The sequence below is a fragment of the Ostrinia nubilalis genome, chromosome 28 (genome assembly GCF_963855985.1).
Source record: "Ostrinia nubilalis chromosome 28, ilOstNubi1.1, whole genome shotgun sequence".
NCBI classification, from domain to species: domain Eukaryota; kingdom Metazoa; phylum Arthropoda; class Insecta; order Lepidoptera; family Crambidae; genus Ostrinia; species Ostrinia nubilalis.
In genome coordinates this window covers 7,102,789-7,130,760 of record NC_087115.1, presented here as the reverse complement: position 1 = coordinate 7,130,760, position 27,972 = coordinate 7,102,789, and the positions used below count along the sequence as shown (strand labels likewise).

General features: G+C 40.1%; 2 protein-coding genes across 2 annotated transcripts in view; both read left to right on the top strand.

Annotated features, from left to right (window-relative positions):
- LOC135085253 (golgin subfamily A member 6-like protein 22) overlaps window positions 1-21,051 on the top strand; it is a 32,269-nt gene extending 11,218 nt beyond the window's left edge. Inside the window, exons 4-17 of the mRNA XM_063980004.1 lie at window positions 485-1,336; window positions 1,759-1,879; window positions 2,470-2,560; window positions 6,717-6,975; window positions 8,585-8,650; window positions 10,606-10,771; window positions 11,321-11,515; window positions 12,047-12,177; window positions 12,592-12,667; window positions 13,381-13,586; window positions 14,379-14,608; window positions 16,004-16,039; window positions 20,158-20,308; window positions 20,913-21,051. Of these exons, the coding sequence (XP_063836074.1) occupies window positions 485-1,336; window positions 1,759-1,879; window positions 2,470-2,560; window positions 6,717-6,975; window positions 8,585-8,650; window positions 10,606-10,771; window positions 11,321-11,515; window positions 12,047-12,177; window positions 12,592-12,667; window positions 13,381-13,586; window positions 14,379-14,608; window positions 16,004-16,039; window positions 20,158-20,308; window positions 20,913-20,954 (2,622 nt within the window). The 3' untranslated portion in view covers window positions 20,955-21,051. The remainder of the gene's footprint in view (window positions 1-484; window positions 1,337-1,758; window positions 1,880-2,469; window positions 2,561-6,716; window positions 6,976-8,584; window positions 8,651-10,605; window positions 10,772-11,320; window positions 11,516-12,046; window positions 12,178-12,591; window positions 12,668-13,380; window positions 13,587-14,378; window positions 14,609-16,003; window positions 16,040-20,157; window positions 20,309-20,912) is intronic.
- Window positions 21,052-21,842: 791 nt separating this feature from the next.
- Window positions 21,843-24,971, top strand: LOC135085153 (uncharacterized). The gene is made up of 5 exons (XM_063979909.1): window positions 21,843-22,035; window positions 22,897-23,009; window positions 23,647-23,755; window positions 24,338-24,440; window positions 24,800-24,971. Exons 1-5 carry the CDS (start codon window positions 21,912-21,914, stop codon window positions 24,969-24,971), a joined length of 621 nt encoding a protein of 206 aa, XP_063835979.1. The 5' UTR covers window positions 21,843-21,911.
- Window positions 24,972-27,972: the final 3,001 nt, after the last annotated feature.

Here is a 27,972-nt window from a genome sequence, read left to right as displayed (position 1 = left end):
GTTGAACTAATGATGATGAAAAGGAAGCATGATCGTATGGTACACGATCTCATCTCATTCTGCTAAAGAAAAAATCAAGCCTAAAGCCATGGAAGCATACTGATGATGCTGAGTCGACTTTTCATTCTGTGTGTGTGTTATGTACTTAGTTAAGTATCTTACAAAATTATTTCATACATTATCATAAAATTAATTTCACTGTAATTTTGTTTTTGCTAGTTTAAACTAGTCTCGTCTTTTAATTTGGAATACGATGTAAAAGAGAGTTTGTAAAACGGTAATATAAGTTTTGTGTATTCATAATTTTCGAAAACAATCCACTCGTATTTATCGTGGTAGGTACTACTGATTTATGAATCAAGTAATCATTGTTAGTGTTTACTATCTATCTGTCCATCTTCTTTGATCCTATTCTGTGCTTCATCCATAAAATTCTACGTTTCTTCTTCATAGAATCAGCGCTAAATTATTTTTATGTAAACAGGAGGAAATTCTCGAAATCGAACGAAAGTCGTCCCTCCTCGCTTCTGCCATCGACGAAACAATCAAAAGCATAGAAGAATACAAAGAAGAAGTAGGCATTGAAACTAAAAAGGAGATCACAGTCACAGAAGAGACCAAAAAAGAACATACCACAAAATCTATTGAAGAACATGTATCTACAACAGAAGTAATCAAGTCTACGAGCGACCAACCAATAATATACAACGGCTTTGCCAAAGTAGAGACAAAAGTATACAACAATGCTGATAGTAGAATAGATGAGGAATGGAAGAAAATCGACGAGCAAGTCAAGGAAAGCAACGAAAATTTAGTTCAACTAACAAATGGTTTTACTGAGGGAACTCTATCCAATGGAGTTGATGCTGCATCTAATGGTTTAACTGAAAAAACTCTATCCAATGGAGTTGAAGCTGCATCAAATGGTCTGACTGAAGAAACTGTAGCTAATGGAGTTGAATCTAAAACAAAAGCTAAGGTCGAAGACACAACACTAAAAGCTACAGAACTGAATTCTTTAGAAGCTAAACAGGATCTGATTCAATCAGAAAATACAGCCGAAATATCACTTACAAATTCAGTTAAAGAAACAATGGAAGATACAGCTATTTTAAGTGATACTACACCTCGCAAATCATCAGTAGATGTTGCGAAATTTGACATAAAGCCTGCAGAGGAAGTAGTTACAAATGGAGGTAACCCAGGGGATGTGTCGGCTGCATTTGTGATAGAACAGAAGAGAGATCCGATGGAGGGATACAGACCAGTGCAGTTCAATCCAGAAGAACTGATCGCGGCTAAGAAAGGCCTGCAGAGCATCCACTTAAGTGTTCAGGTAAGAAATTCTTCATTCAAGTGTCTCTAGGTTTAGTATTTACTTTTTCTTACATGTACCAAACTTATTGTGTAAGAAAGAAATAACTTCTACATAAAAAACTATGCAATTAATCATGGGTTCATTTCGCCATCAAATCTTTGGGAGTTTTATCTTAATCAAAACACCTATCGGCGGTCTAACTAACATAATTCAAGTCTGAGATTACCCATGAAACATTGCAATCTCCTAAAGACTTCTTGCAAAGTGACAACCCCGTTCGAAGAAATGAAGTTCCACGATAGTATCTTAATTTTTGATAAAAAGATTGTGGAATTTGTGGATGACTTTAATCTTAGTTTCTGCACAATCGATTCTTATAATTACCCAGGAAAAAGTCTCAGGTATTTACATTTAGTTATTTTAATAATGCAATCCCACAGGAGCCGACCTTCCAAAGGGCGCAGTCTCCAAACTACGTGTCCAGCTCGGGTGAACCGCTCGGCACCCACCAGGGCATTGTGGACAGCCTTGAGGAGGCTACAGTGGACGAAGAGTTTGCTAGTAAGTAAAATTCAGCAGATACTTCCCATCATCATCATCATCATTTTAGTCAAAGGACGTACAATGTTGAACAAAGATTTCCCCAAGGATATAAACAACGACTGGTGCTGGACTGTATGCACCTGGTAAGCACCTGCTTACCACTACCTTCACCAGATGGTCGGTCCATTGAGTAAAAGATCTTCCTACACTACGTTTTTGGATTCGTGGTCCTACCCCATAAATCCCTTTAATTTACACACATTAAAATAATTATTTTACGTACGAGTATGTATGACGTATAGACAAAACGCTCAAAGAACGAAAAAACAACTCACAACGTCTTGTGGTTGCTGTAAAACGTCCACATAGCAAAAGTGTTGGAGATCTTATGAAAACCTTCGCAACTCGATGAGATAGTGGAAAAGCCATGACGCACAAAATCATTAAAAAAATCATATCGTATTCAGTTTTGACCAGAAAAATTATCATTATGTTAACTCGAAATGAAAATCTTTGGGACTTCTGATGTAGAATGTAGACTCTTACAGTGCCATAGGTTATGATGATGATAAAGTTTAACTACATTGCTGATGATTATTTTGTTGCAGAGGAATTAGGCAAGCCTGGCATGACAGAACAGAAGATCGCAGAGTTGATTTCTGGTGAATCTGAAATGTTAAGAGAGGCGCACGTTATGGGGTAAGTAGATTAGAAACACTCTTTTCTACTTCTTTATGTTAATTTATTTCAAATTGAATAATACTTGTATGTACAGTACAAATGATTGGGTACCTTTACTTGCAAATAAAGTATATTATTTTTTGACAGTGTGAAATAAAATTCTGATTCTGATTCTGTGTATACTGTAGGCCTAGCGCTTAAATCAGTCAATGAATGAGGTATGGGAGAGTCACGAGAGTGTGTTTTTGTAACGTGAGAGACTTCAGATATCTTTCAGATTTTTAGGCTCTCATCATCATTTCAGCCATAGGACGTCCACTGCTGAACATAGGCCTCCCCTAATGCTTTCCACGTTGATCGATTGGTAGCGGCCTGCGTCCAGCGCTTCCCTGCTACCTTTACGATGTCGTTGGTCCACCTTGTAGGTGGACGTCCCACGCTGCGTTTTCCGGTACGCGGCCTCCACTCCAGAACCTTGCTGCCCCATTGGCCGTCAGTTCTGCGTACTATGTGCCCTGCCCATTGCCACTTCAGCTTGCTAATCCGTCGGGCTATGTCAGCGACTTTAGTTCGTTTTAGGCTCTGTCACGTCATAATAGTCAATGTCACCCCTCCCGTGCCACTTCCATACCTCAGGCACTAAGTTAAGCGCTTGACCTTATTAGTCTATAGTTTTTTGAATTGAAAGTAAAAGATGATTTGTGTTTTTTCATTATTATGTTAATCATTATGTCATGCGCATTTTCAACCATTTTGTGTTCACAAGACATGTTCACATTAAATTCACTTATACATACTTATAACTTATACCATTTCACATTTATACATTCAAATAAAATTATAATAAAAAAAACTTTTTTAAAAACAAGCTTTATCCTGAAATGCAGTTGTACTAAAACGAAAAAAAATAATTGTATGCTTGGTTCAAAGAATTTCAAAAGCTTGTATCGCGCATGGAATTTATTTCTCTTTTTTTCTGTTTGCGCTACAAGCTTTTGAAATTCTTTGAACCAAGCATACAATTATTTTTTTTCGTTTTAGTACAACTGCATTTCAGGATAAAGCTTGTTTTTAAAAAAGTTTTTTTTATTATAATTTTATTTTACACTTTTTAGTTGTATTTCAATCTCTGGGTCATTATTTAGCACCAAAGTGCTCGCGAAGTCGAATCCAACGAACCCAAACTCGCTAAGATTCCGCCGTTTTGTTTAGGAGTTCCTATGGCTACCTCCTGACTCCATCATCAGGACCCTGGACATCATCTAGCACCCATTCTTTTTTCATTGTACGTCAATGATATCCCTAAATATCCGAATACGGATTTAGCCCTCTTTACGGACGACACCGCACTCTACAAGTCCGGACGTAGTTAATCGGAATCACGTCATCTTGGCGCTTCAACGCGCATGGTTCAGGAAGTGGCGTATCGAGGTAAATCCCGAAAAAAGTGCAGCAGTGTACTTTTCTAGGGCTTTGTCTGCGAAACGTCCTCCGGTTCGCACTCGTCCTAATGTCCCACCCATCTCACCTTATTTGACCAAACTATTCCTTGGAAGAGTGAGGCCAAGTACTTAGGTGTCACCCTCGACCAGAGATTATCGTTCGCTCCGCACCTCAGACGCGTCTTGAGCCGTACGAACCACTACACCCACCGACTCTACCACCTAGTTGGAAGGAAAAGTAAATTGTTACTTAGAAATAAGTTGACAATTTACAAAACCTGCATCCGCCCAGTGTTGACTTACGCCAGTCCGGTGTTTGCTCACACTTCCTGCACAGTCCTTAAGAAATTCCAGACCCTCCAAAACAAATTCTTACGCCGAGCCGCGGATGCCCCGTGGTTCGTGCGTAACACGAATCTCCATAGAGATTTCGAGATTCCATCGATTGATCACTTTATGAAAGAAGCCTCTCGCCGCTACTTTGATAAAGCGATCAACCACAAGAACACTCTTATCGTTAGCGCCGCCACGTTTACACCCCAGAAAGATGTCGCTGCCCAATACCGACGACCTAGGCATGTCCTAGACGACCCGGACGATCCTATTACCGAATTTCTGAACACAGACATCACTTCCTTAAGCACGCCAACTACTCCACAACACAGTAGCTCGTTACACCGTACTCGCCGGCGAGTACGAGGCCCTGCCTTCCATTTCGGACGGTACAGACATGTACCGGGCCGGTTCTCCCCAATCCGTCCCCCGGACACGGCCTGAGCCGAGGTCCGAGCCTACCGTGGCGCCCTCAGGCCGCGTCCGTAGTCCCCCTCGATCGGGCCCTACTAGAGTGAGCCCGCCGTAGGCTGGACTTTGGTCCAACACCGCGGTGGGCAACCCTCTAGTTGGGTTTGCCACTGATCGGGCGCCTTATGCGCTCGATACGGCCCGATCGCAAACGTCGGTCTGCGACCGACGCGGACGAGCCGGGGCTTCGCTTCGCGAAGCCCACACTCGGCCAAGTCGGCACACGCACCGACGATCGCCAAACGGCTAGAGTACCTTCTGTACTCGCCAATCTGCCCGGTTAAGCTGGAAAAGCTCTTAAAGCTACCAGCGCGCGTCCCTTCAAAAAAAAAAACATCTAGCACTAAACTGCTTCAAAAGACAAATCCAAAGAACCCAAACTCGATGAATTTCTGCCGTTTCGTTTAGGAGTTCCTATGGCCACCTCCCTAATCCATCATCAGGACCCTGGACATCATCTAGCACTAAACTGCTCGAAAAGACAAATCCAACGAACCCAAACTCGATGCGATTCCGCCGTTTCGTTTAGGAGTTCCTGTGGCCACCTCCCTAATCCATCATCAGGACCCTGAACATCATCTAGCACTAAACTGCTCGAAAAGACAAATCCAACGAACCCAAACTCGATGCGATTCCGCCGTTTCGTTTAAGAGTTCCTATGGTCACCTCCTGACTGCATCATCAGACCAGCTCAATGGTACCATAACATTGCATTGTCATCGTACTTACATAAGTATACCAAATTTCAGCTCAATCGGTTGAGGAGAAGTGGTCTTAAATTCAGTTGCAAGATTTGTCCCACACATACTAACAAGTGAAGTCAATATAAAGCTTGTAAAAATCCAAATCCATAATGTGTTCACATTAAGATCACTATCTATAATATACCATTTCATTAATTTTTACATACATTACAAAGCTGAACATCATCGACATCATTTTATATTATGCTAAGCTAGTACATAGATCAGATGGAACCATTGTTACTATAACTCATTCATATAACATAAATATTAAATGAAAAAGGCTGACAAAGGTGACTGAGTTTCTTCCGCCACTTCTCAGCACCAGCCCACATGTTGTCCCGAAGTGGTGGTAGGGCAAGCTATATCTGGGACGCGTACCTATGCCCTGAAAAGGGCCTAAGTACTGAATAAAAGATTTGATTTTATTTTAATGGTTTTTATGCACTGTAGCGGTTGCAGGATCGATTCCAGTGACATCTACATCCATTTGTACTTTTACATCATCAGCATTATTCCAGTAACATTTACATTTACAGTGTCCATTTGAACTTTAACATCATCAGCATTTTCAATTTTAGACACGCAGTTTACATTATTGTAGCGTTATCAAAATTTCCACCCAATTGCCTTTTCAATGTCTGTTAATTGCCTTATCTTTCTCACTGCAAAAGTAGCCGAACTGAACCTTGCTGACAAGGTTTCAATCTGTTTCAATACTTTCAATATGAGGACCCCACTGAAGTTTAGCATTAAAGTATTTTTATTTTATTTTTCTATGCTGAATAAAGTATTCCTATTCTTATTATTCTTAAAGTGATTCCTAAGCCATATATGCCCAAAACTATTTAAATCACCGATTTTTATGTAATTTGGCATATTTACAGTTTCTTTTATAGGTATCGCAAGAGAACTTGTGCCATTTGGTCGTTTTCGTGCCTCTGGGCATATATGGACTAAGAATGTTGTGGAAGTTATTCTATTTAAAGGTTCATTCTTCACCATTATTAATTATGTGGAAACCTGGAGCACATTTTTATGTTCTTTTTGATGCTTTGCTCAATTGCTCAATTTTCCTAAGGTTAATCCGGCACTGCAAAAGTCTCAAGCTTTCAGACACATTCAACTTAAGCGCAATAAACTAAACAAAACCACACAGAACACTCACATAAAATGGTTGAACAGGCTCTCTCGCGTGTTGAAATCACACATGCACCGGGCTGACGATTCCAGCGTGGACTTCAAGAAGATAAAACCCATCATCGAGTCGCTGAAAGACTCTGAAGTCCTAAAGGCATTAAACGACGAGCTGATCAGGACGGCAGAAGAAAAGAAGAAGGAAGAAGAGAAGAAATGGACGACGTTCCTGCAAAAGCCGAAGCGGCCGGTCCCGAAGGCGAAGTTTGGATATTTCGGATACATTCAGGAGGAAGAAAAGATTGAGGTAAGCTTATAAATTTTCTAGATTATCTAGACATTTTCTTGAATAAGATTTAAATCATACCATAGAATCTTAAATCTTAAAGAAACTTTCATCATCATCATCATTTTCAGCCACAGGACGTCCACAACTGCTGAACATAGGCCTCCCCCATTGATTTCCACATGGCCCGGTTGGTAGCGGCCTGCATCCAGCGCCTTCCTGCTACCTTTATGAGGTCGTTGATCCACCTCCTCCTCCTCGAATCCTCCTTCTTTGCTTCCGTAAATTATAGAGGGCGTGCTCCTGCAGTGGAGACTAAATGACCTGAATGATCCTATTTAGAGTTTAAGTCCACCCGCAAGGTGGACCGACAACCTCATAAAGGCAGCAGGAAGGCGCTGGATGCAGGCCGCTACCAACCGGGCGATGTGGAAATCATTGGGGGAGGCCTATGTTCAGCAGTGGACGTCCTGTGGCTGAAATGACGGTGGTGATGAACAATAACCTTGGTCAACAGTGTTTTCAATGAAGATCTATTTCAATCCAGGAAATAACCTTTAAAACATAGTACCTATATCTTCCGATTGATATAGCATCATCATAGTAATTACAGCAATTTCATCAATGATTTTGGCTAGCTGTCAACGATAATAGCAAACAAGACAATTTGGCAATTGTATTGGAATAGGAATTGATTTTAGGTCAGTTTATAGTGTGCGATCGTGGATAACAGTGGTTTTTAGTTTGGTAAATATCTTTTTCTATTTTTTTATGACAAAACTTAACTTTTTATAACAAAGAACTTTCATTAGCTTTCTTTTCTTGTTTTGTGCTCAAATTGATATTTTTGGAGGACTTAGCTAATTCTTCAACCATTATAAGATTGAGAATACGATTGCTTATTTTTAAAATAGGTACTTTATTTTTTGCAAAATCTTTTAGACTCATTCTACAGAAAAACCACTGACTTTTCAAAACTTAGCCTTCTATGTTTATATACATAGTTTGCAGTTTACTGCGAGCTAGGCTAGTTTTATTTTTAGCTTTTCGTCAATCTGCGCTTTTCAATTTGCGTCTACCACGTAGCTACGAGTCTCGTGTGAATGTGTTCATCATCATCATCATCTCAGCCATAGGACGTCCACTGCTGAACATAGGCCTCCCCCAATGTTTTCCATGTTGCCTGGTTGGTAGCGGCCTGCGTTCAGCGCCTTCCTGCTACCTTTACGATGATTTTGTGCTTATTGCCTCATCTTAATAAATTAAAGCTTCCGCTTTGTATAACTATGCAAACTTGGCTAAGCTTATTGACTGCTGGACAAAGGCCTCCCCCAAAGATTATCACACACAACCACCGATCCCTATCTACGACCTGCAACAGATCGTCGGTTCACCGAGTGGGAGGCCTGCCTAGCCTACACTACAACCCAGTAAGTTAACTGCGCACCTGGCTGTGGAATGTGACTCTCCCTCGCACACCTCCCCGCGTTCGCCCCGTCCGTACCAGAGCGTCAATGTGACGACACGGCAGCCAAGTGCGCATTTAACTTGACCGCGTTGTACCTTATCTCATCCAATTTAGTTAATAGTAACTAACAGATATTTTAAATTCGATTTTCTCTTGTTACAGACGCCGTACAAAGTGAAAATAGTGAAACAGCCGAAGCCAAAAGTAGCCCCCGATTACAAACCAGAGGTAATCTGTTAATCAAGGTCCTATTTCACCCTGTAATAATTACAGCTACCACTGCCTTTACTAAATACTTATAACTTTGTTAGATAGTAAGTAAAACTAATGTTACGTGTACCGCGAGCTAAACTAACTCAGCTTACAAGCTAAATAATTGCGCTCTAAGATACTTAATATAGCTTCTTTTAAATTCGTGTAATTTAGTAGCTTACGCAAAATGTTACAGCCATTTTTTAGCTTGTTAGCTAATCACGTTTCAATTTACATTCACATGCCAAGCTGCTTATTTTTTATTTGCTTTTAGCCTAGCTTACCTCGCGCTTATGCAAGCTATATCTTTAGCTTGTCTCGCGTTTAAAGCTATTTATTTGAATTGTTTCCGCTTTGCACAGCTACTTAAGCTAACTAAGCTAGCTTTAAGGAGAAATAGGACCTTTATAGGACTTTTTCCCAATTGTTATGTTAACAGTAATTTAAAAATTAATGTAATTTAATAGTATTAACGAGGAATGTTAATTAAGTTAATAAATATGTTACTAAAACTTAAACTCTTTATTTTAGATTAATACTATCCCTATTACCTACTTATGTATCCCAGAATAACATTAAATATTTACCTATTATTTAATAATTTTGTAATGTCAACTAAGTAGATACTTACATATTTTTCTCTACACTATTTAGGATGATTTTTTATAGAACTATTTAAACATAAACACAATCTGTAAGATTTTTAATTTTACTTAGACAGTACTTATTATTATTCTGTGCTTAGACTGCAAAGAAGTTTAAGTGATTTCAATTAATTTTAATGAGTCTTTTATTTCCACAATTTACGTAAATTAACTAATTACTTTTCCATGTATGTAGATATTTATTCTAAAAGGTCATAAAAAGGAACCTAGGTACCTACTCAGTATTTGTTACTCTATTGCTATAATAAAACGAAAGTATTGTCTTAAATTAATTAAATTGTGCTTTGTATTAATTATTTATTATTAATTTCTTTTCAAAATCATGTTTCAAAACTGCTATGTATAATATTGTAAATAATTTTAAAAATATTATGAATGCAGTTCTATTTCTTTTAAAAAATAAAGGAATATTTTCTTTGAGAAAAAATGTCTATCTACAATATTAAGAGTACTTTTTTTGCATTACAAAATTCCACCCTGTATAAATAACATTTCTAAACAATCATTGTAAGCAAGCTCGCTGAATTCGTTAAAAATCTGCCACATTTATCAACATTTGTTTTTTAACATTTTCAACATTGACTTTAGCACTTTTCCACAGTCACTCACTCACTCTTTTTCAGAAATCACACGCACATAAATCAAAAAGGTAACAAAGCTTACGATTTGCTGAAATTCATAGTTTATTTTGCTTATATCGTTTAATTCATAATTTTCTTCAGCCTTCATTGTACACAGTATTGACAGAGACAAATGAGTAGGTCATCTTCATAGAAACGCACCGAGCGCGTTTTGTATGTGAGCGCGCCAATTCGGCGCAACTCCCCGCTAATCCACACTAAATTTTGTCAGTGTGTGCGTGCGCGCCGCATACAAATTGGCGCGCTCACATACAAACCGCGCTCGGTGTGTTTCTATGAAGATGACCTACTCATTTGTATTTACTCTGGTATTGACAATAAAATAGGTTAGAATATCGTATCTTCTCAATATTTTAGTAGTCAAAGAGTAAATACAGCCAGCGTCAATTAGTTCGTGACACCCAAAGTAGCCAAAAAGTTCGCAACACGTCTTTGTTACAATTGGAATAAGGTTGTGTTGTCAACTTTGTAGCCACTTTAGATATCACGAACTATTTGACACTGACTGTACACCCATTTTGTTCAAAACACATACTCTCACATTCTCACACATCTAGACGAGCAGTACACCCATTTTCTCACACATTTTTCCTCATCTCATCTCATATCCATCCCAATCCACCAGAATTTCGAGACCGGTCCTCTACCCTGGGAGGAGCGGGCCCTCAACGAGCCTCCTCCACCACCAGTAGAGCCAGAGGACCCAATACTGATCCCTGAGGAGGTGCCGGAGTTCTTGGAAGCTGTTGACCCTCTGCCAGAAAGTGAAGTGCCAGATCTTGAGGAGACAGGTGATGTTTTTGAAGAAGAGGTGTCTTCTAGCAGAGAACGTTCATGAATTAAACGTCTCTAAAAAAGAACTGTAGCAAAACCACTTGTACTTTTTTCATGCAAAACAAGGCAGGTATTTGACCGCAATCGCACCTGATGTTATGTGAGATGCAGTTTAGGATGGCACTCTGCCCTAGAATATCATCCTAGCATACATTATATGCCCTGACTTGTTCTAAAGAATTGTATTTCAAAAAACTGCTCGAATTTCTTAGTTAGCAACGAAGATGGACACTCAATGGAAGACTGAACCATTTTCTTTACAATTTTTCTGAAGCTTACAACTAATAGTTTACAAATTGGCAAAAAAAATCCAATCAAAAATAGAACATAGCCCGACAGTTTTGGCATCGTACAGCAGATTCGAGATTTGAGCTGAGCCAGCGTGATAGAGCGTGGTAGACTGCCCCAAAGCCGGACATCACGATGTACGATAATGCATCTTCGAAAGTGCTACCTAACTTTTCCTATTCGTTCTAAAATCTCAAATCAAACCTCTCTTTCCACAGGTATACCCCTGCCCCCTCCGAAGCCCGAAGAAGAATCTGTTCCTTCTCCGGTTCCTCTAGAAGAACCGGAAGCCACAGAAGAACCTGTGGAGTTGGACGTGGAAGCAGTGGTTGAGGAGACGAACCAGATCGTGGAAGATATGGAGAAGAATCGTTTGGCTGAGCAGTTGTTGATGGGAGTGCAGAATATGGTTGGTGAGTCAAATTCAAAGATTTGATTCAGTACTTAGGTCTTTTCTAGGGCGCTTATAATACACGTCTCAAAATATAGCTTGCTCTACCACCACTTCGAGACCACAATGGTGCTGAGAAATGACGGAAGAAACTCAGTCACCTTTGTCAGCCTCTTTTTCAAGTATGTATCTTTATCACTTGTTGATTATGAAATCATTTGACCTATTGGTTGAGGATTTAACATTATTGCAGTCCTATAGACGAATTCTTTAGGATTTTCTGCCTCTTACTACAACGGGACATAACCTGGATAGATTTGCATACTATACTTGTCTATTTTAACAGTATTTCCTCTAATAAAGCGGACAAAAGTGATTGAGTTTCTTCCACCACATCGTTTTCAAGAATTGTGGTAGGAACGAGCTGTCGAATGTGCCCTGCCTGACAAGGGAAAAGTTAGTACGTACCACACTCTTTGTCGTGCCGTGACGACTCAGCAGTGTATTAGTGGCGTGGAGGAGACTAAAATTATCTTATGATGCCTGCCTGCAGATCCGAACGCGAGCGTGGAGCAGCAGTTGGCCCAGATGCGAGCGCAGATGGCAGCACTAGCACAGCTGCCCGGCGTCATCCAGCAGACCCTCGACCTGGTGACGCGTCAGCTCAGCCAGCTCACCCAGCAGGTATTCCATTGTTTCAACTAGAACAGCTCCACTAGTGGACAAATGCTTTCTTTTAACGGCTGGTTCTACGCTGCCTGCAACATCAGAAAGAAGAAACATTTATTACTATGGACATAACATAGACATCACACAAAGATAAAAAAGGTAAATAATAAAGACAGAGGTAACACATAAAACATAAAATGAAAGATAAAGTGAGAGGAGCAGTGCCTCAGTCGCACAGCGATGCCCATCGCAATGGGACCCCACTCAGCATATGCCGTATGGCCCACGGTGAAAAAGGCCACGACGCTGGTTTTCAGTGTGCCCCATGCCGAGTGGCATCATTGCCTTTGTATGCCGGCATCAATAGCACCAATAGTGAGCAACATTTTAAAACTATAATAACTAATGTTTTATCTACCTTTGTTTCAGGAGACACAAATAACTGCCGTGTCTGAAACGCAGATGCATTCTGAGATGCAGTCGGAATCCCACGAATCTGTTGAAGGTATTAAAACGTTACTATTATCTGAACCGAATAAAGGTCATAGCACACCTATCAACTCGGAAAAGGCCTTCTCGGAACTCGGAATCGCCTTTCGCGCCGTCAACCGTTACGGTGCGGTTAAAGCATAGGTTAAAGTGTGCGTTGCAGTATGAAGTTTCATACAAAGAATACTCGCCGCATCTAGTTGATACGGTTACGATACTAACGATCCCTTTCCGGATTGATAAGTATGCTATGACCTTAATACTTCAAAATTAACTGATCATTGTGTAAAATGTATCTTCTTTTTCTTGTATTATGCCTTTGTAAAAAACAAATTTTCCATCTTTGTCATCTTTTGTACGGCTCGCACAAAAAACTTTCTAGTTCAAATCGTTTGCGTACTCGAATCGCCATCAAAAGATTTTAGTAAGAAAACTACAACAGCGCCCTTATTGTGAACGTGTCGTAAAGTGAACATTGTATGAGATGTGGTTGCACGAAACTTGCCTATTTTGAGAATCAAAATTGTCACGTTATCGTTTAATTCGAAGATTGAGTAGGTATCGAATTTTATCGAATACGCAAACGATTCGAAGACGAAAGTTGTTCATACTAGAGGTACTGTTCATCTTTCTTTTTTCAAGATTTTGTTTTGAAAAAACTTATGGTGTCAATATTTAAATAATTCAAATCACTAATTGAATTCAATTTAACAAAAAAACTTATTTCAGTAACCGAAAACAATTGTGAAACTGTCCAAGAAGAATCCAACATAATTAAAGAAGAAATAAACCAAAATGGCGAACAAAACGGTACGACAATCGAGGAGGTGGTAGAAGAAACGAAGCCCAGCCTCACGCAAGAGGAAATGGAGAAGTTGAGAAGAGAAGAAGAAGAAATGCTGGAGGAACAGAGAAGAGTTGAGAAGCAGAAGAAGGTAGGGTTTTTGAATAAGGTACGGTTAGAGCAAGTTAAGTATAAAAGAGAACGGCAATAATTATCCAGGGGCATTGAAAAGACCCACGGATTTTGCTTGCTGGGCGATGGCCCTCTAAATCATGTTTATGTTAAGTTCTACCCCACCAACCAGTAACATTTTATTTTAATTTTCCTATATTTAAGAGCTATAGTGCCCTTGAGCCGCGAGCACATTATTTTCGTTTTCATATTTTTGGAGTAGCTACGGTTGACTTACAGCTGAAAATATGGCTACTAGGTATGTTTTTTTAAGGGTTTCAATCCAAAACTTCCTAAAAAAGCAACGAATTTGTTATTTTTTACACATCAACACAGTTCAATTACGGATCAATTTACCAGGATAAATAGTTAATACTTTGCCCGTTCTCTTTTTATTAGCACTTTCTCCGCTTCATCTTTTTAGCTAGGTATTTCTAATAATATAATGTGAATTAGAAAATTTTACTGACCTTTTTAAATGACTCAAAACACTACTGCGGTCCAAAGAATAGCCAGCGCCATCTTTTAGCGGCACTGAAAACTGCTGTATACACAGTGTCATATACGTAATGTTGTGATTATGACGTAACTCACTACTGCGATCTAAATCACAGCCAGCGCCACCTCTTGGTGGTACTGAAAACTACTATACATACAGTATCTAAGAACTATTTTACATTAGCACCATCTATCGGTGCCACCGAGAACTTTCACATCACTCGCACATAGATTTAGCAAACCGTGCGAGAATTAACCTTCTTACCGACATCAGGAGCTCATGGAGCAAATGAGGCTTGAACAAGAGTCTCGACAAGTGAAGCAGCGTCCGACCCCACGCGTGGGCAAGCCGAAGCCCGTGTTTGGGAACCCAGAGCCTCAGGCCAGGCCTTTGGTCCTGCCCGGAGGAAGGAGGTGGAGGAAACCTGCTGATGCGTACAACGAGGCGTTCATTGCTGAGACGTTGAGCGCGCAGGCTGAGATGATTCAAGGAAAAACTAAAGGGTTTGTGCTTAGTGTATATTAAAAGCATTTGTAAGTTATTCTGGTAGTGGAGCGGTGAGGCAAAGACATGTGAAAGAGCTGAACTTATGAAAGAGCTATCAAGCGAACCAAATATTTTCAATACTAACTGTTAATGTAGCTATTTGTGATATTTTTTCAACCAAGTAGAGTTCGCAATAGCTCCTTTATGGTTATACTGCACTTGTTTGTCAATTAATGACTGTAAATTAATGACTGTACTGACTCTACTGAACGTGGTAGATGAAACATTATTTTTGTCCCATCCACCACGTTAGGCAACGTGGTCGGCACAAAATGAAAGTGGTGGTGAAACAATTTTGTCTCAACTGGGGTCCTAACCTACATATAGACGTTTTACGAAACAAAACTATACACCGCTCCACTACTGAAGGAAGGAAACTTCTAAGAGTAGGCGCACACCGTTGATTTTTAGTTGGCCGATAGTTGTGCCGATTTTAAATTGTATGAAGAATCGGCCAAATCGAATCGGCGTAGTTGCGCACTCCCATACATGCCCATACTGATCAACTGCCCGACTAAACTATCGGCCGACAAAAAATCAACGGTGTGCCCCTACTCTAAGTTACGCTATGCCTGTTTATCTTACTGGAGCAAGATTTGTAAGTTTACACGCTTGCTCTATGACGTCGATTTTTCTAAATACTTACTTTTAATTTATTGTTTTGCTGAACTGGGCCTCTGCCATAAAATTTTACAAAGTCCTTCGAGACGGATTTCAACCAGCGACATATGAGACCATATAAACCACGAAATATGGCGTACTGTTTCGGCTCTATCTGTCACTGTCCCTCATGCTGGTATCTCGCTCTGCGAGAAAGGAATGGAAACATTTGATATTTTTAATTTTTGAATGAATAGTTTTTTTAAGAGTAATCCATTGAGTTTCTGAAACCAATCAATTCTTGCTTCTGGAAGAGTTTGTTACTTAAGCTAGTGCCATTTTATTGTCAATTGAAATAATTTTCAAACTAATTAGGTATTAAAATGTATGTTTCAATAGAATAGATAATTTATATAACAAAATTCTTAAGTATTACCAGTTCATTGGCATAAAGTAACCCATTTTTAATAGATTTAATGTATCACTGTGTTTCAAATATTTTGTACTTAGCTATGTAGTTAATTTTTATGGATATTTGTCAACTTGCCACCAAGTTAACTCGTCACAAATATTCGTCACACTTCTATAGTTAGTCACATTATCACTTTTGTGGCAAAGTGCCGTTACATATTTATGTTTATGACGAATTTACTTAACTTGAAAAGTGTGACAAATTATGTTTGTGGCAAATTGACATCCCATTTTTATTTAAGATGAAAATCATTTTTCATGTGATCCATTTATCATTATAGGTCATATGAAAGCGACATACTGCCATACGATGAGAGGTTGGTCATCTTCATACACAGGCTTACACGCATGTCATTACATTAACACATCAGACACATTTCTGTTGTAACATAGCACCAATTTACAACTAAAGCCCGGTCTGTGAGCACGTAGAATTTTTTCCAATGACCCCAAGCTACCCATCCTTATCGCTCGCGCGTAATTAGGTATATTGCTGTCGCGACTGTGCGATGGGCACCCGCAGTGAGTGTGCGAGCGCGACAGCAACATAATTACGCGCGAGCAATAAGGATGGGTAGCTTGGGGTCATTGGACAAAATTCTACGTGCTCGCAGACCAGACTATACCTTACATAAGATTGTAGTTATATAATTTTGTAGCAGCTTGATATGCAGTTGATTGCTATTCTTAACTTTGTTATGTATTTATTTTTAGCTAGAAATAATTTGCACAAAATGTTATAATGTACAAAATCGTTTTGTTTGTATTATATTACGATTTAAATTATGCACAATAACTATGATATGCCTAATAATGAATCCTGACTTGTTGCGAAAAGCAATTTCTTCCAGTCAACCAAAGTAGAGTTAGGTTACCTACATGACAGTAACCCGATGGTCAGCATCGATCTCCATCCACCGGTGGGCTATTGTGGTGAAATAGGTAACCGCCTCTGTGGTCTAGTGGTAAAACCACCTTCTTCAGACGCAGAGGTCCCGGGTTCGATTCCCAGTGGGGGCAGATTTTTCTGTTCAGTTTGGTTGGTGGTAGGGCTTGCTCTCCTGGCTAGCGCCAGGCGGACTTAGAATAAGCCCTACCACCATCTTACCTAAGTCTGTCGCCATAACAACAATGTTAACAGCATTGTTGTGTTCCGGCAGTTAGAGGTAAGATAGCCTCGTGGTTGAGGATTCCGGGTGAAGCTCGCTTCCACCTTCGGCCTGATCATCGCTTACCATCTTGAGATACAGGCCAAGAGCTTCCTCATTGAGGATAGAAAAAAAAGGAATATAATTAGGGCTTAGGTGGAGGAATAGCTATTATTATTTTGTACGCAAAATTCGATAATAGTAAAAATATCATCATTCATCGTAATTACATAATTATCATCATTGAAATGTTTAGAAAGCTAGTTCTTTTTGTTTGTAAATTAATAAATAAGCTTCTAGTTAATCATAAGTTTGTAATACATAATTATGTAATGTAATAATTTAATGTAATTATCATTTGAAATGATTTACTGTTGTTACACTAGTTTCAGTAGAATTTTAGAGGTTCATTGTAAATTCAAGTAGTTATATGTTTACCTACATTGTAAATATTTATACATAATGTATGTTTCATAAGCTTCAACCCCTGGTTTTTTACAGAAAATGTAACGATTGAATGAATGTACAGCATGTCATAGGAACGCGACGCGATTATGGTTTAGGATCTTTATTTTCATTAAGAATTACAAAAATTCGGTTACTTACTATGAGAACTTGATACAAACATAATAGTATTCATAGAAAATCGTAGAAGTTGGGGGTAGATGATGATTTTATCTATTCTTTGCCAAAAATGTTTATCCCAATATGAGATCAACAGGGGGCATAGACTATCCTGGGTCCAATGACAGTTTAACTTTCCTCCGGGACAAACTTGACCTTCATTGGTTGGGTTTTATAGCGGTCAAGCTGTAGATCCTGGCTACACAGGAGTTGCAGTGGTGGGAACGAGAGGTGGGAATAGTCCAGTTCCCAGAGCGTCATTAGATGATCGAAAATAAAAAGAAAGAATTAAGTAATGTCATATTCTCAAGGACGTCACAATAAAAAAAGTTTGGGAAGCCCTACGCTATCTTTTCCCTAACAATCTATGATTTTTCCGTCACATCTTTTTATGGTCTTTAAATGCAATTACTTATCGCGAACCCCTTTACAAAAATCGTAACAAAAACCAGGGGTTTCATCAGCATTTTTAACTTTCAGCTTGCAAGTTGTGTGTCTCACTTACTCACTAGAAATTATCTGTTTGTTTGCATGTTTGTCCGGTGGCAGATAGAGAATTGGAACGACATCTGGCCCTGGGGGAACCCGAAATCTTATAATAGGCAGTATAGGTATGTACTTTGGCTTATTACTTAATAATAATATCAAAAAAATCAAGATTTTTTTGTCCTCAGTAGGAATCGAACCCGCGAACGCCTATTTTAAGCAACGGTACTTAGCCGAATGGTGAAAGTCTCGGATTGACTTTTGTGATCCGAGGAACGCGGGTTCGATCCCCGCCGCGACTATTGTAGTGAGCCCACTCGTAACACAAGCATTTTAGCTTACCTACCACGAGGGGTTCATGGGATTACTAAATATTCTTTAAAAAATACGGTACGCGAACCACCTAGTTAAAGTAGTCTACCTATGATAAAGTTACTTGTCAATTTTGTATTTTTCAATTAGGTACGAATTTAATATCTAAAAGTAATTTATCTCAATTTTTGGATATTTTTCCTTCTTCTATTAAAAGTTCCTACTTCTGACCATGATTTAAGATCAAAGGCAAGCGCTTTATTAGATTTTTAGTTACCTACTGCTTCAGGCAGGAATGAAAACCACGTCCTTTAGCTAGCTGACTAAGCTTGCTGACCACTGAGCTACGGAGTGGTCTGTGGTAGCTCAGGTGTCAGTACAGTCACGTGAAAAGTCGTTTTCTCGTAAAAAAATACTGCTTCGTATGGGGATGAAACTACAACCTTTAGCTTGCTGACCACTAAGCTACGGAGACATTGGGATGGTAGCTCAGCGGTCAGTTTGGTTACACGACGCGAAGCGAAAGTTCGTCGATATATTCCCAGCTGTAATTGATTTTTTTCAAGATTAAAAATATCTAATTTGTGATAGAATCTCAAATGCAAAAATATCGATTTCTTAGGTTATAGAGATCTTTAACCATTAATGACACACGACCACTAGGTCGTGCCCTACCACAATGCCAAGCCCTAAAAATATTTTTACAGTAAAAAAGAATAAAAAAATACTTTTCCAGAGAATCTAACTGCCACCTGGTGGATTTTCATTATCTTCGAGAGATGTATGTTGTTAATTACGATAAGATAATTGAAGTGAGTTTAAAAGCATGAAGGTGTTAAGTTTTTTATCACATCACTCGGAAACATACGCATTTCTTGTACATACTTTACACATTATTATAGCTCTTGCAACTCACGAAGGCGAGTGAGCTTTACTTGTGTGTGTACGTGTACATGCACATAACGACAATGTAATGTCTGTCAAAACTTTTGAAGATTGAACAGTAGCAAGCCACCACACATATAAAGCTCACTCGCTTTCGTCAATTGCAATAACTACGTCTTATACTTGCATACATAATTACTTATTATATTACTTGAAAATGTTGAACTTTACATGTTGAGACGTTCGACTTTTCATCCAAATCCCATAAATTCAGAGGTAAATAATGAACATAATTTATAATTGTGAAATCTTGGCACCAAAAGTTCATTTCTAATTCATCTCAAGTTTTATCATTATTTATCCAAACGATTCTGTATTGCCAAATGCGACATCACTGCACTTGTAAAATTAAAATTATTTTCGGATTTCCTTTCAAAATCATAAAACGAAAGCCACCCACGAAGACGCGCCCCACCATTCTTCCGCTAATGTTTGAGTGTTAACTGTACACGCTAAATGATCCATGAGTGCACACGCACACTACAATAATGCCGCTCGGATTGCTCGGATCAAACTGCTATTTGTGCTGCTATCGTCAGCTGTTATAGGTACTCGTACATACATCGTGCCATCTACATACGAAAACGCGCCCCACCAATTTTTGATCGAGGGAAGTGCGGGATGCAGGGAATTTGATCCGAGCGTCATTAATGTAGTGTGCGTATGCACTCATGGATAATTAGCGTGTACCGATAACACTCAAACATTAGCGGAAGAATGGTGGGGCGCGTCTTCGTGGATGACTAACAGCCCGACCAAACCATCGGCCGACAAAAATACTGCAGACTGCGAAGAGTCTTATGGACACTGCTTTAAATAAATCCAGCAAACATCGTTACATGTCTCACACATTTACAAATTAACCAAAACATGCTATTTCTTGAAACATGTCCAGTGTTCTCACTTGATTATGTTTCTAGGATCAACTTCATGAAATACGAAAAGCCTCCCGTGTCCCTCGACCACCTTCAACACTCTGACGTGTACAAGCTCATCCACAATATGGAGCAGGAGCCGCCGAAGCGAGTGGAGATGCGCACACCCGTCATCGCCGAGGCTGATTATAGAGAGGTAAAATAAACATGGTGTTATACGATTTGACAACTCGACGTCACTCGAAACTACCTACTATAGTTCCAAAATACTGAACTGTCCTATCCATGACATTGACAGTGGGGCGCCACCGTCAATACCGGATCGCTGGTTCAGATTTTTTCCATGTTGGAAACCATATAGTTGAACGATGGTAGCGCCCCCCTGTCATTGAGTTTGGTGGGACAGTTCAGCGTGGGTCATCTATAAATGCGGTTTGACTCATCGCGCTTCAACACGACATATTTAACTCGATTTGATTTAATTAGATTCAATTAGACACGGCATTATTTATTTTTGCCGTTGACATGACAGTAATATTGAATTCGACGTCTCGACACTACTCGAAACAATTTGATCATCATCATCATTTCAGCCATAGGACGTCCACTGCTGAACATAGGCCTCCCCCAATACATACATTGGTTGTAGACTTTAGTATCAGCTCAGTGGTCAGATGAATTTCGACTGGATTAGGTAGCTCATTGATCAGAACAGTCGTCAATTCCCACACCCAAAAAAAAATTAATTTTAATAAATAACTGATGTGTCATTAATAAAATCTATTTGTTTTTTTTTACAGAAATGCCGTTCGGTGACTCCTTGTGGACTGGCCATACTCTGAGCACCCACAACACCAAGTTTCATTTCATCATACTAAACGTTCATGTTTAAAAAAATACTTGCTTAAAACCACTAAGTTCTTCGTCTAAAGTCGATTATGTTAATTTGTTTTCTTGACGAGCTAAATTATTGTTTTAAAGCTTCAAAAATTTTTAAAATAAAATCACTTTTTTTGTTCTGAAAAATGTCAAAAATGGTCTGAAAAAATACTTGGATTCCTGACGAAGTTATTGTGTACCTACCTACACAGTCTTCGATTTTAACGATTCTCACAGAATTTTACCAAAATCAAGAGATTTTTAGGCATACCTACTGAAACTGATTTTCACACACTAAGGTCTGAAATTCTCAGAATTTACATTTTTAGGTGTGGATAACTTTCAATTGGTTGTATTTCCATCAAAGCCCATTATTGTTGTATGCCTGTGTTTTTCTACATTGTACTCATTCGTTTCGTTAATTAAAGAACCCAAACTGTCAATTGTTATTTTATTTACAAATCCCTACTGAAAGCCCCATAAAATCAAGGATAATTCTGATTAATATAACTTTAGAACTTACATTATTTTTAAAAGATTTCACCCAGGAGTCAGTTAGATTTCGCCCGGGAGTCAGTTAGATTTCACTCGGGAGTCAGTTCGATTCCCGGGTGTAGCCAGCGAATTTTCTGAAATCTTTGAATGCAGTTCTTCTTTTCAAAAATAAAGGAATATTTTATTTGAGTAAACTTTTCCATCTACAGTATTAAGAGTACTTCCCCTTCAGGTGGCATTACACACCCTGTATATAAAAAACCCCGTTTTGCTGATCCCAGCTGTAATTTACGTTGTGAAAGACAACTAAAGGTTTCATTTTAAAAGCTACAGAACCCCAAAAGAACCATCTAGATCACAAATTCCCAAACTAATCTAGTTGGTCCCAGACATTTTGTTTTAAACGACAAAATTACCCAAGAAAAATGAGAGCGTTAACAACACTGGTTCTTTTTGCAATACTCCACTGTGCTTTATCAAAAAACAACGTGAAATCTCTCACGGAGTCTTTGGGACAAGAGGTTATAGAAATAGGAGCACCTATTAAAGGTAATTCATCAATTAGCTAAAGCCCGGTCTGTGAGCACGTAGAATTTTGTCCAATGACCCCAAGCTACCCATCCTTATCGCTCGAGCGTAATATTGCTGTCGCGACTGTGCAACGGGCGCCCGCAGTGAGTGTGCGAGCTATATCTGTCACCATCAACAACTTCAACTTCTATAGGCTGTTTAAATTCTTGGCATCCTTTTAAAATAAGACTAGTTTATGACACATGCCCCAAATATAAGACAAATCCAAAGTAAAATTGCAATAATCACTGACTGTGTTCCAGCCAGAGTAGTGTTAGTAGGCAGGCTCTCACTTGGTAGACTGACGATCTGGTGAAGGTCGCGGGAAGCACCTGGATGCGGGCAACGCAGGACCAGTCATTGAACTCTTGGGGGAGGCCTTTATCCAGCAATGGTTAACACAGAACGGTGTTTATTCATTTAGCTCCCTTCCTATCTCTTTAACGTCGAACTCCTTGTTTATTCTTCTGAATAATCTCAATGCGAGTCCAATGACAGTTTAACTTTCCCCTAAGCCTTAGGGGCTAAGGTGTTCCCCTAAACCTTAGGGCCTAAGGTGTTGCCAACTGCACCGTAATTACGGTAAAAACACCGTATTTGGCATAGGTCTACCACCTGCCGTAGGATTATAAATACCGTAGCAAAAAGGGAACAAAATTGACCTTCATTTGTTGGGTTTTTATCAGCCAAGCTGTAGATCCTGGCTACACAGGAGTTGCAGCGGTGGGAACGAGAAATGGGAATAATAGTCCCGTATCTTCTGGACCGGTAGTTATGGAAATCCTTGGTCCTTGGTTGTATAGTCCCGTTTTTTACCTTCGTTCCTGTTCATCAATTCAGATCTCCCTCAAGATCTGGAAGAGGAGCCGTCAGCGGAGAATGATGAGGACTACAAGTCTACAGCTACCGTCCAGCCGGCTGCCACTAAGAAAGACATTAAAAAGACCACTTTGGTAAATGATTTTTACTTCTTTTTCTATCTTGGATCAAGGTACAAGGTTGGATCAAGTGGGACTAAAGAAAGGTCCCGGGAGCAGGCCCCTCTTTCCCACTGGGTACTTTGGGCACGTACCCAGGGCCCCGCGACCGATGGGACCCCATCTGCTCAAAAGGTCCTTTTCCAGATGATAAGGGCCCCCTTGATCCTAATATTCTTAAATGCCCAGAGTCCCAATAGGTTAAAGACGGCCTTGCCCGGGGGACCGTACAAAAACGTACAAATTGTGAAAAGTAGGTACCTACATCGTTCAAACTTGGACAGAACAACAGATCTATAGACTTGAACCGCCTCCTATTTTTGAAATGCAAGCCCTGACCGATATGACTCCGGTGCTCAAAACTATGCAGTTAGAAAAACGTTGAAAGCTGTGTCTCACAAAGTAATTAAACCCAAGACCTCGTCGTAGATATTATCGTAGTTTTTTAACTAATTGGTACCTAAAAACCAGATATTTTATGTACCATCTCTGCATCTCACTTAACACCAGGTGCGATTGCGGCCAGATATCTGCCTTGTTATTATGCAAAAAAAAACCACTCACTCTAAACCACATAAAAAATCCTAGTATAATTCCAAATTATATTTTTCAGACAACTGTGGACACTCGTAGGAAAGGTGTCCAGGACAAAACCACGAAACCTGATGATGAAGAGGCCAGAATCGAGAAGGAGCTCGCCGAGATATACAAGGACAACTTAGGTATCACATTCTTCATCATCATCATCATCATTTAGTCTCCACTGAAGGAGGATGACTATAGATCGTTTCATCCACTCGGTCGCGCCCCACCATTCTTCCGCTAATGTTCGAGTATTATCGGTACACGCTAAATGATCCATGAGTGCACACGTACACTACAATAATGACGCTCAGTTTACTCGGATAAAACTGCTGGTTGTTTTTTCACCCAAATATTGGTGGGGCCACTCTTCGTGGATGAAACAATCTATAAGTCTTTATAAGAGGCAAATGAAAGATGTAGATTATCATCATCCTTTCAGTCACAGGGCGTCCACAGCTGAAGATAGGCTTCCTCCAATGATTTCCATTTTCACATTGACTGGTTGACAATGGCCAAAGCCTTCCTGCTCCTGCACTCCTTCATCTGAACTCCTGGCGGATAGATACTGCCCTTATGAGACTATCCCACCTCTCAATCCCACCGCTGCACCTGCTGTGTAGCCAGGATCTACAGCTTGACCGCCAATAACCGAAGTGAAGGTCAAGTTTGCTGCTGCGCTTTCCAAATAACGATACTTCTATCCTTTTCTCACATTTCAGATTATAAATCTGACAGCTCTGAGGTGGTTAAAGATGCGACCACCATAAAGAATCAAAATCTACTTGAAGAAGATGCTAAGCCCGTAGCACGATCGAAAGTCAAGTAAGTTTTTTCTGAAATCATCACAAAACTAATCCGTTCGAATTTGCGAAAAACTGAATAGGTTTTGTCACTAAACTGGACCAGTAAAAACAGGATCTATGTAGTGCGTTAGTTTCTAGAGAAACTGGTTCTCTCTTTCTTTATAACTGAACTAGCGACCGCCCGCGACTTCGTACGCGTGGATCCCGTTTTACCCCCTCAGGGGTGGAGTTTCGTAAAATCCTTTCTTAGCGGATGCCTACGTCATAACATCTACCTGCATGCCTTTCAGCCCGATCCGTCCAGTGGTTTGGGCTGTGCGTTGATAGATCACTATGTTAGTCAGTCAGTCAGTAAATTTAGATTGTTGATGGTTCCAGCTTCAAGTTCCAGCCGGATATGACCAACAACAAAGAGATAGAAAAGTTCAGGACCTCGATAGACGAGATCAGCTGCGACAAGAGGACCAAACTGAGCGCTACGGTATTATCACATTCTTCTTTAAGATCATACGAAAGGCTCTATAGTCTGGTCTGCGAGCACGTAGAATGATGACCAATGACCCCAAGCTACCCATCCTTATCGCTCGCGCGTAATTATGTTGCTGTCGCGCTCGCACACTCACTGCGGGCGTCCGTCGCACAGTCGCGACAGCAATATAATTACGCGCGAGCGATAAGGATGGGTAGCTTGGGGTCATTTTACAACATTCTACGTGCTCATAGACCGGACTTTGCCTACTATTTCAGAAAGTTACAGAAAAGTAAAGTTCAACCAACGCGATCATAGACCAACGACAGAACGCGCGACCTGTCATTGGCCTAGGATCTGATCTGAAATGATGATAAGACTCCGCGCTAATGGGCCTCAGCCACAGATGGCTACTGGCTGGCGACAAACTCTTCATAATAATATTTAAACACGTTATGGTTATGGAACGCTGTTGCCAGTGATGGTATATGGATCTGAAACGTGGTCGCTTACTATGGGCCTCATAAGAAGGCTCAAGATCACCCAAAGGGCGATGGAGCGGGCTATGCTTGGAGTTTCCCTGCGTGATCGAATCAGAAATGAGGAGATCCGTAGGAGAACCAAAGTGACCGACATAGCTCGCAGAATTGCCAAAATCAAGTGGCAGTGGGCGGGGCACATAGCTCGTAGAGACGATGGCCGTTGGGGCAGAAAAGTTCTCGAGTGGCGACCACGGGCTGGAAGACGTAGCGTGGGCAGGCCTCCTACTAGGTGGACCGACGATCTGGTAAAGGTCGCGGGAAAAGCCTGGATGCGTCATTTGGCTGAAACGATGGAACGCTATGGAGAGGGCTATGTTCGAATTTACGAGATCGAATCAGAAATGAGGAGATATGTAACCGAACTACAGTAAATAATAATATCCCGAATGATTGGCAAGCTGAAGTGGTATGAGCAGGGTACTTTTACTCAGAACTGACGGCCGATGGGGCAGCAAGGTTCTGGAGTGGAGGCCACGTACCGGAAAATACAACATGGGACGTCCACCCATAAGGTGGACCGTCGACCTCATAAAGGTAGCAGGAAGGCGCTGGATGTAGGCCGCTACCAGCCGGTCGATATGGAAATCATTGGGGCAGGCCTGTGTTCAGCAGTGGACGTCCTGTGGCTGAAACGATGATGATGATGATGATGATGAATTTAATTTAATTGCCTTTGTTACAGACCTTAAGACCGAACTCAGCGAGTGCGAACAGCGTCCATTTTGTGTTTTGTTTAATTTCAGTATTAACTGCAATGATTAATTAGTTAAATATCTTTAATTTAATGTTATGTGTACTTGCTTCTCTTATTATTATGTCTTAATTGATTATTGTTTCAAAATCGTTGTGTTATTAAATACATTTTGAAAGTATTCTTATTTTCTTTTTCTTACGCCCGTATTCACAAACATTACTATGATATCTCACAGTGCGCGTGGTCGCACAGGGTCACACACGAACCAATCACAGAGCTCTATTCAACGCTGTGCGTTCGATTTGCTGCGTCACTTAAACAAGCATCGTTTGTCAATACGGGTGTTTTTTAAAGTCTTAGACCGATCAATAATTGACTTCTAAATACCTACTACTATAGTGTGGGCCCAAAGAGCGATGGAGCGTGCTATGCTTGGAGTTTCCCTGCGTGATCGAATCAGAAATGAGGAGATCCGTAGGAGAACCAGAGTGACTGACATAGCCCGCAGAATCGCTAAAATCAAGTGTACAGTGGGCGGGGCACATAGCTCGGCCGCTGGGGCAGGAAAGTTCTTGAGTGGCGACCACGAGCTGGAAGACGTAGCGTGGGCACTGGGCAGGCCTCCCACTAGGTGGACCGACGATCTGGTGAAGGTCGCGGGAGGTACCTATAGTGTGGGCAGGCCTCCCACTCAGTAGACTGACGATCTATGATCACGGAAAGCACCTGGATGCGGGCAGCGCAGGACCGGTCTTTATGGAAATCCTTGGGGGAGGCCTTTGTCCAGCAGTGGACGTCATTTGGCTGAAACGAATGAACATTAAAAACTGAACAAACTATCTCTAAGTTTGGACAGCTTTCTTTGATGGAAAGCAAAAACCCAATCCCAATAGCTGTACCCGCGACTTTGTACGCGTGGATCCCGTTTTACCCCCTTCATCTATCTTACGCGGTTTAGATTTTTTCATACAAATGTTTTTTCCCGCTAACTCTCGTTCCCGTGGATTTTTGCAATATCCTGTTGTAACTAAGCTTTAAGTTTACTAAGGTACCTGCATGCCAAATTTCAAGCGTCTCACTTAAGCGGTTTAGATTTTTCATACAAAAGCATTTTCCCGCTAATTCCCGGTCACGTGGGAATTCCTAAGTATACTATAACCTGCCCAGGAGTACGAAGAATAATTGTTTAAAAACCAAGTTTCGTTAAAATCCGTCGAGTAGTTTTTGTTTCTATAAGGAACATACAGACAGACAGACAGACAGACAAAAGTTTTACTGATTACATTTTTGGCATCAGTATCGATCACTAATTACCCCCTGATAGTTATTTTGAAAATATATTTCATGTACAGAATTGACCTCTCTACAGATTTATTATAAGTACTTATAGATATTTCCCGTATTTGCAACATTTTTTCTTTACTGCTCCGCCCATACAGCCATAGAGTGATGTTATGTAGATAGCCTAAAGCCTTCCTTGATAAATGGGCTGAGTTCTAGAATAATTTCTAATTTATTTCTATTTTGCGCTAATGCGCATTCAAACAAACTTTCCAGCATTTTAAATCAATATAGATTCATAATCCACCTTCTTTACACCCCTTGGACACTTCGATCAATACTTGGGGGTCAATTATGACCACTTTATGTACTGCTGCTTAATAGCATTTCTATTTTCAGCCACAACCTTGAATCAATATCGATTTTCTTCAGGTAGATACCAAATCGATTACCTTTTACGCCGAAAAACGATTATAATGATACTGGACTACAATCTGATATGACATGCTATCATAATGATTCATTGCTTATCATCATCATACTAAACTACACTAAAGATAGGATA